This window comes from Nansenia antarctica (genome assembly GCF_963989245.1).
Source record: "Nansenia antarctica genome assembly, chromosome: 3".
Classification (NCBI taxonomy): Eukaryota; Metazoa; Chordata; class Actinopteri; order Argentiniformes; family Microstomatidae; genus Nansenia; species Nansenia antarctica.
Window position 1 is genome coordinate 12,375,018 of NC_137688.1, and position 17,462 is coordinate 12,392,479.

The 17,462-nt window shown below is 45.8% G+C and overlaps 1 protein-coding gene across 1 annotated transcript in view; it reads left to right on the plus strand.

Annotated features, from left to right (window-relative positions):
• Window positions 1-17,462, plus strand: part of kdrl (kinase insert domain receptor like) — a gene marked incomplete at its 5' end in the record, with an annotated part of 55,056 nt that overhangs the window by 26,373 nt on the left and 11,221 nt on the right. Inside the window, 13 exons of the mRNA XM_080526926.1 lie at window positions 4,274-4,382; window positions 5,970-6,263; window positions 6,633-6,779; window positions 7,205-7,333; window positions 8,931-9,037; window positions 9,611-9,737; window positions 10,249-10,353; window positions 12,527-12,640; window positions 12,950-13,038; window positions 13,198-13,351; window positions 14,218-14,315; window positions 14,756-14,878; window positions 15,436-15,547. Of these exons, the coding sequence (XP_080383052.1) occupies window positions 4,274-4,382; window positions 5,970-6,263; window positions 6,633-6,779; window positions 7,205-7,333; window positions 8,931-9,037; window positions 9,611-9,737; window positions 10,249-10,353; window positions 12,527-12,640; window positions 12,950-13,038; window positions 13,198-13,351; window positions 14,218-14,315; window positions 14,756-14,878; window positions 15,436-15,547 (1,708 nt within the window). The remainder of the gene's footprint in view (window positions 1-4,273; window positions 4,383-5,969; window positions 6,264-6,632; window positions 6,780-7,204; window positions 7,334-8,930; window positions 9,038-9,610; window positions 9,738-10,248; window positions 10,354-12,526; window positions 12,641-12,949; window positions 13,039-13,197; window positions 13,352-14,217; window positions 14,316-14,755; window positions 14,879-15,435; window positions 15,548-17,462) is intronic.

Below are 17,462 nucleotides of genomic sequence, written 5' to 3' on the forward strand. Positions count from 1 at the left end.
TGATGAAGCACAGTCGATGCAAAGCAGAATTGTAAAAGTACTGTTTTTGCATTGTGTTGTGCCACACCACAATTACCTAGAGATGCATTTGAGCAGGACAGAGAGCAGCACACAGAGAGATCAAAGTAAAGATTGAAGTGAAAATATCTCCATGGCCACTCGCTGAGAAACTCCAACATCTGAAAGCAATACATTTACTCAATCTTCCTTTTATTGGCAGTAATGCCTTATTATTCCCATTTTATAATCATGCATCTGCATCAATTTAGATTCATGTAACTGGCCAAAGGTTATGAAATTACCCTCTAACTGCATTTTATGCTTCATATTCGTAGTAGTAAATTTACATATACCACAAAATAACATTCAGAACCTAAAAATTCCTCTTATCATTCCAAAATCCCCCCCCCCCCTCCCCCCCATCCAAAATGATTTCACATGACATCACTGGGCATTAATGAACATGTGAAATGTATGGAAAAACAAGGAAAAAGCAATTTGGGCTATGAAAGGACAATCAGTAGTCATGTTAAAAACGGTATTGTGTATACTGCATTAATAACAACTACCAACCATGTCTGAGAAACTAGTTTCAAGTTTCACCAAGGTCTCAACACACTATACGTCATATAAAAGACAAAACACATAACATAAATAAAAGCACATGGGTATAACGCACAATAATCTGGACATGGGAAATGGGGATAGGCAGTGGGGAAGGGGAGTTGCTAAGGGCAACTGTATGCAGCTCTAAACAGGTGGGTCTTGAGGTTCATCTTAAAAGTGGTAATGGTCACTGACCCCCTAAGGCCAGGCAGGCTATTCCACAAACGATAAGAAGAAGCCCTTCCTCCAGCTGGTTTCCTATTGGTGCGGGGGAGGCAATGTAGCATCTTTCGATCTGAAGGTGCAAGTGGGTTGGTAGGGGGTTGATCCGATTGGCTAAATACTCTGGTACGAGACCGTGGGTGCGAGACCAGGGGTGATATGATCGTGTGTTCTGGTTCTGGTCAGACGTGTGGCGGGTGTGTTTTGGACTATTCACAGACGTTCTGTGGCTGCGCCGGAGGAGAATAGCACGTTGCAGTAATCGAGTATTGATGTTATAAAAAAGCGGGAATCAACATCCCTTTGATACGGTAACATTATATATGAAACAAACAGACCATCATAACCGACATGATTTGCTTTTGATTAAATAAGCCTCCCCAGGCCGCAAGAACTACGGTGGAGCAGTGCAGCGACTCTTGCCAGGAAGAGTGTTTTTGCTCTAGCTCTGTTTCGCTCTCGTAAAGCATGTGCCCTGTCGCTGACAGCCACAGTTCATTTCACTCTGCTGGAATGAAATACACCCTCAGAAGAGCCTCGGTCTTCAATCTAAACCAGGCCTGTAAATGAAGCAGCTGCATTTCCAGCCTGGGCCTTGGCCAGAGCAGGTTTAATACTGACATCAGTGAACCTTTGTGTGTAAGGACACTGAGGAGTTCCTTGTAGTTCCTCAGCAGGCGTGTGTGCAGAGAGAGTAGACTCTAATAAAGGGTTCCAAAGGGGCTTTTGGCGGAGGGGTATAGGTTCTTTGAGGCTTCTTCGTAAAGCAAAAAGGTTCTACATTCTACATAGTGGGTGCGAGTCCCAAAAAGGGTTCCCCTATGGGTACAAACCAGAAAACCCTTTAGTGACAGTAGCTGGTGACACCGGGAACAAGTCGGCAACCGACCATATGTTTATTTAAATGTTTATATAACCGACCTTTATTCAGAACATTTTAAATAAATGTCAACGTTGAAAATCAATCAACACACTCGCTAGTCAAGCCAAAATATTGCAATGCAATGGATTCGGTGAGTAATCCCCTCTACTACCTAGTTAGTGTCGAGTAAAGGAGATTACTCACCGAATCCATTGCATTGCAATGTTTTGGCTTGACTAGCGAGTGCGTCATTGATTTTCAACAGCGTTGACATTTATTTACATTTTTCAGAATAAAAGTCTGAACATTTTGATTGGTTGGCGACTTGTTCCCGGTTTCACCAGCTGCTGTCACATGGTTCTACTTTTTTTTTTTTAAGTGTAGAATCGACTTTCATAAGTTCTCTCTCTCTCTCCTGACTGCTCTGACCTGTGTATAGATTAGGTTCATGATACATTATTGAAACTATTGAAATAGATCGGAGTTGATCATAGCTAATCTCTGCATCATTCCAGTGAAAACAATGTTTAGGTAGAGGGAGACCACGAAATGTAAGCAAGGAAACGAACTCTTAGTGCATTGCCACAGAGTAAAGTATCTGGTATTGGTCCCTGAATACACCATACAGTCTAGCACTTCCTCTAACTAAAAATGGACCACTTCTTGGCATGCGTTCGCAAAGCATACTGTACAATGGGGAGACTGTAGACATTACAGCACATAGTCCTAGGGGAGCTTGTTACCAAAACCACTTACCCCAAAACATAATTAAGCACAGGCCTCCAGTGCTTTCCTAGAAGCCTATCTACTGTATAGGATTAGTTGAAAGACAGACGTTCCAACACACTGGCTTAAATTGGGGCATAAATCCGCCAACGTATAAGCATTTCCACGGCAAAAGCAAAGCACCAGGAAAGAACAATCAGCCGTTACCCAAACACATAATCTGGTATAGTAAACCGTATTGTTATTTCTCTCTGGCTTTTCCCATAGGAGTGATTTATATAGGTGTTTTCCCCGGCTCTGATAATGCATAGTTGATAGGTTGTAGAATCGTATTAATGGTACAAACCTAGTAATAGGGTCTTAGGCCTTATTCACTATGCATCGGTTCCAATCTCTGACGGACATAAATAGGGAGGCACTCCTTATTTACAAGCTCTTGTGGCCAAACGGCTGGTGCTTTATGGGGGTGAGGACTAAGGGTCAGTGATAACAAGCGCTGGTTTAAAAGAGAGGGATTTGTTGGGAGTGAATTCCTCTCTGTCACCCCACATAAATCGCTGTGAGCCCCGTGAACGAGAGTGTGGTCAGGGCCGGGGCCTCAGAGGGGCTCCCCAGAACGCTGGAGGGGGGCACCGGGGGCCGGGTCACAGTGGAAGGGGGAGGGGGGGGGGGGGGTCACAGTGCGTCTGGTCAGGTCACCACTTAGGGACAGAGCGCACTTGTTGCAGCGACTGTTTTCGAGCTCACGTTACATCGTCATGAGTAATGGCTAGTAAGGCGACACCGCTACGTCTCCCCATCAGCGCTCTGACAAACGTCATAACAACGTCAGGTAAACAACTTAACGTAACTCTTAACTACTTCACTTATCCATCAGAACATGGTTTATAGAGGTAGAACACACTCGCAATGCGGCCTGCGCCATTGAAAACACTGAGCGTACCGCCGTTTCACAGGCTGAAGCTCTTTCTGTTTCTGAGGGTCAAGAGCACAATAGCCCCTAGAAACCCAGGAAGTTTACACCACCCTGCACACCCAGACAATACACCCACAGCATTCACAAATCTTTGATGTCGCTGCCATGAAAACAGATGTCATTTTTGAACAGAAAACAGAACACCCCTGTGATCTGGCCCCTTGCCCAAATTGAACTTATTATTATGTCTACTTAAGCCATTAAACGGGTTCCACTCGAACGGTGACAGGATCGAGTGTGGCATTGTAAACGCTCTTCAGGAAACGACATGGAACCCAGGCGCTCCTTCTGTGGAGCCTGGCTGCGAGAGAAGCTGTGGGTTTTCAGCCTCCAGATGTATCCTTCCATTAATGTGAAACGCTCCAGAGTATAAAACAGGGCAGGGCTTAAACCAGACCTCTGACACACCTGCTAATGGCAAATAACCACACTGATGTTGATGGAAAATCTGGTGAGAAAGTAGAAACAAAATTAACATTTGAAAGGAGGGCTTAGCTGTGGCTCAGCCAGTAGAGCCAGTGTCTAATGATCGACAAGGTCGGAGGCCCGGCGGTTCGAAACCCTGGCTGGCCGTATGTCGAGGTGTCCTTGAGCAAGGCACTGAACCCCTAATTGCTCCAGGTTCGCCGTCTATGGCTCTGACCCCTTGGCTAGAGCATAAACTACCAAATTCCTACAATTGACTGACAAGTCGATTGCATGGCAATAAAACAATTATTATTATTAAAGGAAGGACATAGGGTGGGGGGGGGGGGGTGCATGTGCGCGTGTCACAATGCAGCTGTGTTGTATTTCAGCGTGCGTTAACGCTGACTTGGACATGACGCACAGTGACCGACTACACTGTGAATCTAATGACTGTGTTCTTCTCTCCTGGACAGACTGTGAGCACACTTGTGGTGGGAGCAGCCAACGTGTCAGGGATCTTCTCCTGCACGGCCCAGAACGAAGTTGGCAGCAGCACATGGAGGACCAACTTCTTTGTGGACGGTAAGTGGGTCAACCCCGACGCAATGTGGGGAGTCGGGTTGAAACAACAACGCAGAGATTTTTTTTTTTTAAACAGCGTGGTCCAAATTACAAGGAGAAATGCTCTGGTGATTTTTATTTGTATGGCCAGTCAGGCGTACTATAACATACATTAGCGAGTCTCTCAAACGACCTACACATAATGCACTGCGATGACTCGCAAATGCCAGAGCAAGAAAGCACAGATTGTATTGTGCAATAATGAGACCAGGCGGGGGGGGCATTAATTGAAACCATCTTCCTCCGTCGTATAGCGGGCAGGCTTCAGGGCAGATGAGAGGCAGAGGCAAGCGTATCCTTAGCCATATGGTGCAGTCTAATGGCATGGGTTTAAAAACAACTCTGAACATACTACTCCACTGCTGGCAGGTCGTTCCTCTTTTTCTACGAGCCCGCTGCTATGTGAATCACTTTTTATATGCATCTGAGCAGTTCCAACTGTTCACAAAAAAAAAAGAAAACCCATCTTGCCTGTTATGTAATAATAGTAGGAATCAGCTGTCAGGGCACGCGAGCACCGTGCATACGGCGAGACATGGAACAATGAGATAATTATTTCAGTTAAAAAAAACGGATCCCTGTGATGGATTTGAGTGGAGGTGAAGGGGTGACTCTGTGATTGAGGGCACGGCGCGCGTTCCAAGCCCTCAGGATCCAGGAGTAAGGAGTAGGGATCCAGGAGGAAGGAGTAGGGATCCAGGAGGAAGCGTGGCTACGCCATTCCAGAGGTGGAGATGACTGAGGACAAAGGAATGCTGCTGGTGAAAAAAAAAAAGCATCGGAATTAGAATAACAGCTGTCTTCTCTTACGGAACACAGAATGCTCTCCAGCGTTTTTGGAATAAACAAGCACAGTCTGGCTCCCCCTGGGCCTGGCCTTAGCCCGCCTCCGACTGGACCACGGCAGGGCGGCCATCAGCACCGCTGTCCATCAGCAACGTGCTTCCAATTAACAGTGACGAACCAGAAAACAACTGCAAATTTGACATTCCTGGCATCGTGATGCGGCACTTTTATGTTCCAGACACAGTACCAGTCAAAAGTTTGGACACACTTCCCTATTCAATTGAGTGGGGGAGTGTGTCCAAACTTTGGACTGGTGCTGTATATAGCCGGAAATAGGACAGTGTCCAATTAGCAGGATTCTTCTGTATCTCTCTGAAAGAGGAAGGTTTCAATAACAAAAGATAAACTTGTAATTACTTTGAAACATGGGGCTATATTTTAATGGTCTCAGTGCAAATGCAGGCCGTGACGCTGGGGATGTGTCTGAAATATTACTGCTATTTCAGTGCCAGAATTGTTCTGTGCAACTGATGGAACTTGGCCTGATGATTGTCACGAATAAGCTTCCATTAACACTACCCCACCCACCTAAGTGCAGGCCAACACGTCTGCATTTGGACCTGCGCCACCTGAAAACAGAGCTCAATATGTTCATGTAACCAGGACTTGAGCGCTAAAGTTTGACCTCGTTTGTCCAAAGAAAAAAGATGTCCTAGCTACCGCCCTGTGATATGACTTATGGTTCCTCCTCTGCCCTCCCAGACCGCTCCCGACACCTGGCCATCGAGCCCCAGACGGCCCTGGAAGGTGATGACATCGTTCTGACGTGCCGGGCCACGCGGTACCTGTACACGGGCCTGCGATTCTACAACCTACGGAACCAGACGGTCACGGCTAACGTCACGGCCCTCGCCCTCGACCCTTACTCCATCTCCCTCTCCCTGGCGCTGCACAACGTGTCCAGACGCGCCACGGCGGGCTACGAGTGCAGGGCGGCCTACAGCCACGACGGCAGGGAGGGAGAGAGGACGGTGGTGTCTGTGTTGAACGTGAACGGTGAGTCAGAGAAAGGACGGTGGTGTCTGTGTTGAACGTAAACGGTGAGTCAGAGAGAGGATGGTAGTGTCTGTGTTGAACGTGAACGGTGAGTCAGAGAGAGGACGGTGGTGTCTGTGTTGAACGTGAACGGTGAGTTAGAGGAGGAAACTGAATGTGTCTGCTTACATGCTCAGTGATGAACTACAGTACAGTAGAATCGTCCCTCCTGTACCCTTGTCATTTCATATTTCAAAACTCTTTTGCCGCAACACATTAGTATTGCTTTGTTCATCATCATCACTCCTCATAGTGAAACAAGACTGACTGGCGAGACTCAGAAAAGGGGAAGAATCTAACTCAGTCCTGTTTTTGATTCCATGGACACAGAGAGGACGATCCCGTGGCTGAGCCGGAACCTGACCAATCAGGACGTGAACAGCAGCAGCACGCTGACCCTGGCCTGCTACGCCCTGGGGGTGCCCCCGCCCCACATCACCTGGTACAAGAACAACGTCACCGTGGAGGAGGGCCCAGGTCAGGACCGCGCGACACGAGTCATGACTGTGTAGTTTCAACCGTGGATACGTGGATTTGTTTCAAACATTTTATTTTGTTTCAGAATCGTTTTTGACCTTCTACGCTTACAATACACACAGTATACTCTATACTCAGTAAAGTCACAATACATCATATAAAGCTGACCCCCAACCACCCCCCCCCCCCCCATGTATGTCTATTGTATCTGTCAATATTATTAAACCTTTATTTAGGTAGGGGGTCCTACTAAGACAAAGGTCTCTTTCGTGGAGGAGCCCTGCTTACAAATAGAAAACAACCATAAATGTACATTCAAATTTACAAACCCAAGACGGTTATTTTCATTCAATATCAAACACAAAATGTTCACACAGTTTCTTTGAGTGTAGTCTGAGCTGTCGGCCTCCCTCTCTGTGTCCCAGGCATCACGCTGGGAGAGGACGGGGTGCTGACCATCGAGAGGGTGAAGAAGGACGACGAGGGTCTGTACGAGTGCCTGGCCAGCAACGACGCGGGGAGTGTGAAAGCCAGCGCTGTCGTCACCGTCTATGGTGAGTGACTGACCCCTGACCCCTGACTGACCCCTCCGCCTCCTCACCACCTCACTTTCAGACATTTACGTCTGTGCAAAGAGTGACACGCTGACATCAGAAACAGAATCACTCCCTATCGTCCACTGTAGACCCGTCTTGTCAGGCTACACCTTAACTGTCCCTCCTGAGACATCTACTTCCCCTCTAACCCCCTGTACAGTTTCTCTACTGTCAATAAATAACAATTCTTCCTTCTTCTTCTAGCACTACGACTGCCAATGGCCCCTGGTCCAAGTAGATGACTTTTTCCTGCTATGACTGATGGATAGATGATATCCACAGTCAAATGTATTTGTTGCTTTGGATAAAGGCGTCAAATGGCTAAATGCCAAAAATGTTATGGAAATGTAAAACGGGAGCATTTAAATCACACACAATCACAATAACCTTGCAAAGAAATACCTACGCTCTACAATGGTGTTCCCCAAGCTTCATAGCATGCTGGTACACTCACTAAACACTGCAGTTCATCTAACCCAGCATCAATTCACAGCGCAAAGCCAGACCATTAACTGCATGACCAATCAAAGCTCCCTAAAAAAACACTCTTGGCCAGACTGGGCCATGCTTTGTTGTCACCAGTACAATAACTTTGGCCAGACTTCAGTATGAAACCTCTCCCCGGGGAGGGAGACGGAGGCTGCCAAGAATGCCAAGAGAATTCCTCCCTCGGTTTTTATGGTGGAGTCTGTGGCGGAGGTCCCAGCCCATGGGATGTGACCTCTCACGAGTGTTAAGAGGTCCACTAATGACTGTGGGCGCAGCCAGGAGAGAGGTCCTCTCATTACAGAGCCACGGGACTGGAAACATGACACAGACGGGGAGGGGAGGGGAGGGGAGGGGAGGGGAGGGTTATGCAGCAGTATTCTTACTAGGCCCTGGCACCAGAAACCAATTCCTTTTCTATTTCAATCCCAAATCCCTCAACGTTTCACCCCAGTGTCAGCGTTATCCATTTCATAATCTGAAAGATATTTGCTAAAATGGGACACTTTGTGTGACGCATTGTGCTTGTTATTCAGGCGTTGTAAACATGAACCGAAAACGTTTCGGGAATTCCGCAGGCTTATTTTATTGAGCGGACTCCAGTGGATTGTGGGACATGGATTGTTGGGACAAGAGTGCGTGATTGATGGAGCAGTACGGTATGCTGCTTAGACGGTATGCTGCAAACAAACTAGGTATAAACACCAAAGTGTGTTTCTACTTGTAGCGTGTAAATAACATGTCCAGGAAAGTGAGTTATCAAGGACAAAACAAATAACTGACAGAAAGAAATGTGTTTGAATAAAGTTTGTCATTATTGATGTGATTCGACTGCTTTGGATTCGTACGGTATGCTAAATGAATGCTGCATAAACAGGCCTTTTTCGTCACAACAAAATGACCGATTACTGTTCATATTACTGTTGTCTCCATGCACAGTACTGTATGATGTGAGTTATCATTTCTGAACTACTGTATAATATTATTTCAATACACAATAAGATGCAAAATGCCTCTGTCAATGACCTAATCAACTAATGTTCCTCACAACTGATTTCCTCATGTCTAGGAGACGAGGGGAAGGCCAACATAGAGGTGATCATCCTGGTGTGTACAGGGGCGGCTGCCACCTTCCTCTGGCTGATGCTCATCATCTTCATACGGAAACTGCGGAAGGTGAGGAAGAGAGAGTGGCGGCCCTTTAAAAGCTCTCTATCCAATGCTTCTTCACTTTCATCGGTTATAACATTGCTGGACGGCAGTCAGCAACTTTTATGTTGTTGTTGTCAGAAATTATGACTCACTAAACATTCGCACGTTTTTCTGATTGTTTTACTGTTGAGTTTCCGGATTTAAATCCACTCGTGTTATACAGATTTTCTGAAATGCTTGCACTGAGTCATGTCTCTTGTGAAATACAGTCAAATTGGGTGGGCTAAATTTAGCGCTTGTTTATGATTTCCACATTTTCTGACAATTGATAAGCGCTGAGCACATGGTTGTGTGTGCTGTATGGTATGCAACAAAAACATATGTGGCCCTGCGGTCGCCAGTCCCAAAACTATAATAGAAAGCACATAATAAGCATTGGGAGAATGCATACTGAATCTATAGGCGTGCATATCTGATAGCTCACCTTCTTAAGTCAACACGGTGAAAAAATACTGTTGATTGTGTTTTTCACATATTCTGTGTGACGTCACATACTTAACTGAGCTCTTTCCCCCACCCCCTAACCCCACGCCCCAGCCTGGAGACTATAAGATGGGCCCGTCCATCATTATTGACCCAGACGAGATGCCCCTGGATGAACAGTGTGACCGCCTGCAGTACGACGACAGCAAGTGGGAATTTCCCAGGGACCGCCTAAGACTGGGTGAGCACAGCGCTGATGATGTCATCAGCACTGGCCAATAGGAACACAGCTCACTGGCCAATACAGGCAATGAAAGAACAGCTACTGTTGACACATTTAGTTCCCGCTATACCACTTAAATAGGTTAATGTCGTTTTAATGAGATTGCCGTTGCATACAGTACATAGCTTGGGGTCCTCTTAAACTGTGGGTCCATGTTGGCCATTACGCTGAGATATACTGCCAGGGTAAGGTATGTGGCAGAGGTGTCGCCCCCCGTGACGTGGGTGTACCCCCCATTACTCATCAGCGACCCTCCGCTGTCGTCCAGGCTTAATGGCATCATAAATTCCCCAGAGCAGAGGGCCCATGGCCCAGTGGTCAGAACATAAGCAGGTTGTTTTAATTATGGGCCCATAGCTCCTCTGACAGCGAATCTACCTTGATTTACTGCTACCCAGGGCAGGGCACTCTCATGTCAGCCCGTTCACCCACTGCCCCCCCCCCCCCCCCCCCACACTCTCTGTTCCAGGCAAAACCCTGGGCCACGGAGCCTTCGGGAAAGTGGTGGAGGCCTCTGCTTTCGGGATCGACAAGCTCTCTACCTGCAAGACGGTGGCCGTCAAAATGCTGAAAGGTATGGCGTTAACTTAAATATGTAGGAAGTGTTTTCATCAGATTTCATGTGCAGTACATTCATTTATAGGCACCTCTTCTGTCGGACAAAATGTCAGACAAAGTGCAACGGGTCATTTTCAGACAGCTTCTCTCTGCTCACACCTGATGCATCTTGAAAATTGCAACGATAACGGTGCACCCCTCCAAATGGAACACCTGCACCTCTTACAAACACAACCTCCATTGTTCTCAGATGAAAAACAGCTAGGCAGGTAAATCTGTCATTACAGCAGCTGATTTTCTTTCTTTCTCATGCATAATATATGAATTCAAAAGCCACGAGAGCCCATGTGTTTGTAATTAACATGTGTGCACGGGGGTATTGGTTCAAAGCAAGCGTGCGATGGCTGTTCCTCAGCCAGAGAGAGAACGTCGGAGAGAACGGTTAAGAACTCGGTGTCCCCGATGAGAATGAAGCTTCTGCGGATATGACAGGAGAACATGCAGCTGGTGTCCAACGTTTTGGAAGTGATGCAGAGTTCAAAAGTGTAACGTACAAATTAGGTGTTAACAAAAATATTCCTCTTTCCCCTGAATAAGGACAGTCGCACAGATGTTTTTGCGGTACAAACAATCGTATAAAAACAACATTGATTTATGTCGGCCATAATTCACAGCCCGCATTCCGAGATCTTTCTAAATCTGGCATGAGTAGACCGTATTTATCCCATCGAAATGGAAAACAGCGAGAAGCTATGTAGAAGGAGAGAGCTTCCAGAAGCACACGATGGACAGATGGACACCCCCGAGGGATTTGACCTTTCGTGATCGCTGCAGAACAAACATTTCAGGCCGACATCACCGCCTCCTCTTCGGGTTAAAGTGGTCAAACTAACTTAACTTTTGGCACCGTCGGAATGACAAAACCCAGTAGAGTGATGATCCATCCGCCATAGTGCTGGTGCTGTGAGGTGCCTACATCAGGATGATGAATCAGGTTGGTTTGTTAGATATATCAGTGTCACAGCATTAATCATCCTATTGCATTAATCCCAGGAGGAAGCTTACCGGCTTGCCACTCCACGCACCGCGGGTCAGTCATAATGAAAAGCAGAACACTTCCTAAAAACTGACTCCGATGTTTGAGACTCCCCAACCGCTGCAGCTTACAGAGAAGAATGTGACTGACCACTCTGACGAGCCAACAGACCACAAAGCAGTAGCGCACACTAAAACTCTTAGTTTAATAAGGTTATTCGTCAGTAATTACTTCAACAAGATCTTATAGCAAGTCATGTCCTGTACTTATGATAGATGTAGATATACGATAACAATTTGTTTGTGACATTTATTAGTGGCTAATTTCAAAGACATTTCCAGATAGTGATAGAGTAAAATACAGTAAAATGTTAAATAGGCACATTGTAAGCATTAAGTTACCGTCCAATAAGGACTATTTGGTATTCCAAAACGTCTATTAAGGGAAATGTAGCTGAAACATTGAATTATGGTTGACCATTAATCTTTGGGGTAATGGCCCCCCCCAAAAGGATGAGTCACTTTGATGGTCTAAAGCTGTAGAAACGTAACGTGTTTTAAGAAAACAACCCTCTCTCTTGTGTGTCGTGACCTCACGGCATTCCTGACCCAGATACAATTGCGAACTTCTATTCTGGGAAAGAAAAATGTTCACAGCTATTGAAATATTGACTCCACATGTGTGTCAGAATGTTTATTTTGATGTGTAATGTATGGCTTGTGGCCTCTTGTGTGCATGTTTCATTAGTGTGCATTAGAATGAGAGGAAGACCCGATGTTTCCCATGTTGACTTCATTATTTTCATACCGTTGTCATTGCGTGCAATCTTAACTGAACATAGAATTTTCATTTAGATCCTATTTTGTTGTATGAAAAAGTCTGCTTATCTAAAATCTCTTCCCTGCATGGGAAAAATGGGCTCTTTATTTTCCATATATACTGTACAAACGTCCATGAACACACACTGCTGAGTAATCATAAAGCAAACTAAAGGACTTGATGAAATTCTTGATGAAAATCTAAATTTAGAGTAAAACAAATGACGCTTTCCAGAGGTTATATGAAACAGGATCCACGCTATACGGGACGGTATATACGGGAAGGTGTTTTATCATTTTCTCTCTACATGACGGCCATGTTTGTTTTGTAACAGGAGGAGCCACGACTAATGAGCGCAAGGCTCTGATGTCGGAGTTAAAGATCCTGATTCACATTGGTCATCACCTGAACGTAGTCAACCTGCTGGGAGCCTGCACCAAGCCCGGGGGTGAGGAGGACATTGAGGAACTGTGTCAACTGATGTCAACCCTGAGTATTTGACACAGTGGCATACTACATGTAATGATAGATTTGGATGTGTCCCAGTTCAACTTTTCAACTGGGATACATCCAAATCTATCATTACGTGTGTGCCACTGTGTCAAATACTCAGGGTTGACATCAATCGCTTGAATCTGCATCGATTTATTTATTTATTTTTTACTGAAGATGCCTTGGACCATAAAAGGACAGTTTTTGGTGATCGAGTCATTGGTTGCACTAGTCATTTACTATGAATTCTCTTGTATCCTCTCAGGTCTCTTGATGATGATTGTAGAGTACTGCAAATATGGAAATTTGTCAAACTACTTGAGAAGCAAGAGAGCGGATTTCATCGTTTACAAGGTAAATCACGAGCTTTCGCCAGTAAATCATGGGGCCCTTGTGCTAAAGTTAATTTCTGGGCCGAACAGGAAATCCCTGATAGTCGGCTGTGCTGAGTTCTTCAGGGACTCACGGATATGCAGCTTCATCTAATCTGATCTCATGCGTCTTGTTGGTCAGAGCCAGGATGGTAAGGTGGTGCCGACCGGGTCGGGCTGCGACCTGAGCGAGCTCATCAAGCGGCGCCTAGAGAGCGTGGCCAGCACTGGAAGCTCAGCCAGCTCCGGCTTCATCGAAGATAAGAGCTACTGCGACTCTGAGGAAGAGGAGGAAGGTAACTGTCAAGCTGTCTTGTTTCTCTTCACTGCCCACTCCCTCCCTCCCTCCCTCCCTCCCCCCCTCCCTCCCTCCTGCCCTCAGCCCTACCCCTCCTCCTCCTCTTTCCTCACTCCCACCTTCCTCCTTCCCTCCTTCCTCCTCCCCCTCCTTCCCTCCTTCCTCCTTCCCCCTCCCCTCCTCCACCCCCCCCCCCCCCCCTCCCCCTCTCACCTCCGCCCCACCCACCCACCCAGCACTGAAGGCTCCTTCTGATTGTGTTCGTGCCGGAGTCCAAGGAGACGTTTCCTCCTCCTGTTCATGAGTACAATCGCTACGGCAGCCGCCGCTGTCACCCACTGGGCCGGGGGAGGCTTCTGTTTACTTCCTGCCCTGACCTGGGTGTTTGTCTGGACCTGGGCCTGGGCCTGGCCAGTCCACCGTGTTGTCCCCGATGTGTTATTTCTGGTTTGATTAAATATTTACTCAGGTGGGCTGGTGGAAGGAGTCCTCTGAGTTCCTCTACAAAGACCCCCGACTGATACTCTGTACCGATATTGCACGTCTCACCTAACATCTAAAAAAACAGGAGGCGTCCAAGTTTTTTTATTTTCTTCTCTCTCTCCTCTGTCTTTAGTGGATGTTTTTAAGACTATAGATGGATGGACGTACGTGACAGAGTGTGTTTCAGTCATGGCGTACAGTATCACAGTCAGAGATTGTATGTGGGAGGCTTTAAGAGATCTAAGGAGTTGTTGATCATACTTGACTGTTTCTGCGTAAACAGATGTGTTTTTAATATCCTTACTTAACATTAAATGCCATGAATCATTTTTATGATAATAGTTTTTATTCATTGGCATTTTATGCCCTCTTTGCCCTCAGAGCCAGAAGATTTGTACAAGAGAGTGCTGACAATGGAAGATTTGATTTGCTACAGTTTTCAAGTTGCAAAAGGCATGGAGTTCTTGGCTTCGCGAAAGGTAGGCACTTCCTCAAGGCAATTATGCTTTCAAATGAATCTGTCTGCAAATGCTTTCAATCAACAAATGAGTGTATTGAGCATTCTGCACAGTTCACTGCAGATTCATTTAGATGTTAAATGTTGACAGTTGTGGAAGTTGTTTTGTTCACATTTCATTCGTAGTGAATGTTGTCCCCCGTGAGCGTGTTACATTCTTAACCATACTAACTCGTTTGTGGTCATTCACAAGCCCTGGGAGAGCGGATGGGACTAATTAAACTGTGAACCCGTTGTTGTAAATAAGACGTTTAGAGAGAATGGTTTAACCTGAATATGGTTCACATCAGATCAGAGGCTGGCGCCTGTTCCGTGTCTGCCACGCATAACTCACATTTTCATGAAAGTCAAGAATCGATGTCAAGTCTAATCCGAAGTTGCTATACATTCTCTTCCTGTCAGTGTATTCACCGTGACTTGGCAGCGAGAAACATCCTACTGTTTGAGAACAACGTCGTGAAGATATGCGATTTTGGACTCGCAAGAGACGTATACAAAGACCCAGACTACGTGCGCAAAGGAGATGTAAGTGTATAGTCCGACACACTGTACAATGATATACTGTAATTGAGTACTACTCTACGATCAAGCTGTCAATCAGATATGCTACCTAAATGTTTGTTAGGAAACTAACCAATTGGTTGTCAATTACTGCCTGCTGTGAGGAAGCCAGGCCAGAGACTAGTAATAGAATCATTCAAAAACACTCAGATTGAAGGACAAGCATAATAGCAGTCGGCTACCTCCCGCTCAGCAATAACAAAAGGGCCACTGAATAAATGCAGTAGTTCTGGGAATTGCCAGACATTTCTTTGCCGGTCAGATCTCAGTGTTTGTACGAATACTGAACGGATGAACGTCTCTGCTCAGTGGGGACGTTGGGCTGTTAGAACTACTGTACAGCAGCAGGGCACGGGGACCGTGGAGGTACACAGCTCAACACCCCACCGCCTCTCCTCAGGTCCTAACATCTGACAGGATGGTTATTGATGGTATTGACGGGCGAGGGGTTACACAGGTGAGATTAGACCCAGGTTTAAAGGAGCTCTTATCTCTGTCTCCTCTTCCCCCCCCCCCCACAGGCCAGACTGCCTCTCAAGTGGATGGCGCCAGAGGCTATTTTTGACAAGATCTACACTACTCAGAGTGATGTGTGGTCCTTCGGAGTGCTTATGTGGGAGATATTCTCACTGGGTAAATATATATATACGTTCACTCTTGACCACAAATAACTCACCGCCTTTCTTCCTCACCCCCCCCCCCCCCCCCCCCCCCCTCAAAATGATAATCTGTGCATATTTCGCAATGCAGACACTCAAAAACAATTCTATTTTTAGAAGAGTGAATGACACAACAAAGGTGGTCTGTTTGAGTGCCCACTTCCTTGTTCACCTCACAGTGCGCCACTCTCAGGGAGGAACTGTGGTATTCTCTTAAGATTATTCTCATGCAGAAGTGTGAAATTGCTTCTGTACCGCATCCACATATTTCCAGAATTTGGTTGTTTTTTTCAAATGGTCTCTCGGTGAACGTTGCACTGGGGGAATTCCTCTTACAGAATTGGCAGGTGATGAATTCATACCATTCCAATTCAAACATAAAGTAGACCACATTACATTTCAGTATTTCTCCCAAAAGAAAGGGAGAAAGTTTCTCTCATTAAAGTTGTTTAGTGAAGGGAGACTAGACTATTCCAGTCAGCGAGCAAGGTGCCCCCAGCAATGGAGCTCTTCCAGATGTACTGCAGTGGGTAATAACTGTCTTCTGCTGCAGCGTAATTGTGCCTTTGGGACAGAATGGGTCTGCATTGTCTGCTATGTTCATGCTGCTTGTGCAAAAACATTAGTGAACTTCGGCTGTGAGTTTTATCACAGGCAAGGGCCATTAAAAAGAAAGAATACCTCCCATTTAAGGTAGGCCCAGCTGGCGATACAAACTGGCTGTAACCAAGCAGCCGATCAATGTAAATGTTTGCCCCCGCTGTGAAACCGCTGCAACCTTTAGAACGGCATTGTATGTAGGGTCAATGACTGTCTATGCACCGTGCTACTGAGCACCCCAAGCATTTCTATAGCATCAAATAATGTATGTATGTTCAATGTCACCATAGGTAGCAAGGACAACAACAACCGGAGTACATGTTAAAAGGCGAGAACACCAGATTGATGCAGGGATTTGGTTTGGATTGTGTTCTACTTGAACCTCTGCCATGACGTTGAAACACCCAGGGTCAATAAAAAGTGTGTGAAATTTCAAATTCCTAAGAACACGAGGGGACAAAGCTATTTCACACGCTCACTCTCACTCACTCTCTTTCTCTCGCTCTTTTTTAGCTTTCTCTCTCTCTCTCTCTCTCTCTCTCTCTCTCTCAATGCACACACACTGACACAGACACTGTTACGTTTATCATCAAAGAAACACTAACTCACACATCTGGGTGGTGTTAACTTTGGTTTAAAAGATAAATTAGGACACAAGACGACAAGGAATAAAATAAACAGCGGAGTCTTGCAACCTGATAGGGTTTGGAGGTCAAAAGTTTACTCCAGTCCCAAGGTGCTCTCATATGCAAATGGGATGTGACCCAAAGTCTAGCAGCATGACTTTCGTCTTGTGGTTTAGGGTTTCCCAGTCTTGTTAGTTTAGGTGCCACAACCGATACTACACCCTGTGTTGGATTTTTCACGTAGGTTACACAGCAATCGACATAATATTTGTCTTGGTTTGTAATGATTGGTTGGCAGAGACAGGAATTACTGTGGTCCTCTGTGGCTCAGTTGGTAGAGCATGGCACTAACAATGCTTAAGTTGGGGGTTTGATCCCTGCTGGGACTATATATACTGAACTGCACGCATGCATGTAAGTTGCTTGGAATAAAAGTGTCAGCTAAAGGGCATAATATATTGGGTAAAGATAAAAGTCTGTTCTAGTAGAAGTAACTCTGTCCTAAGACTCAATGTTAATATGTGCAGAAAGCACTGGAGCTTTAGATGCTATCTGATATTGTGTCTGGGATCTCAGTCGGGAACATGAAAATATTATTCCATGAGTCAGGAACTTTTTATGGATTACAAGGCATGGGCAATATTTTCCAGACCCAACAGTATT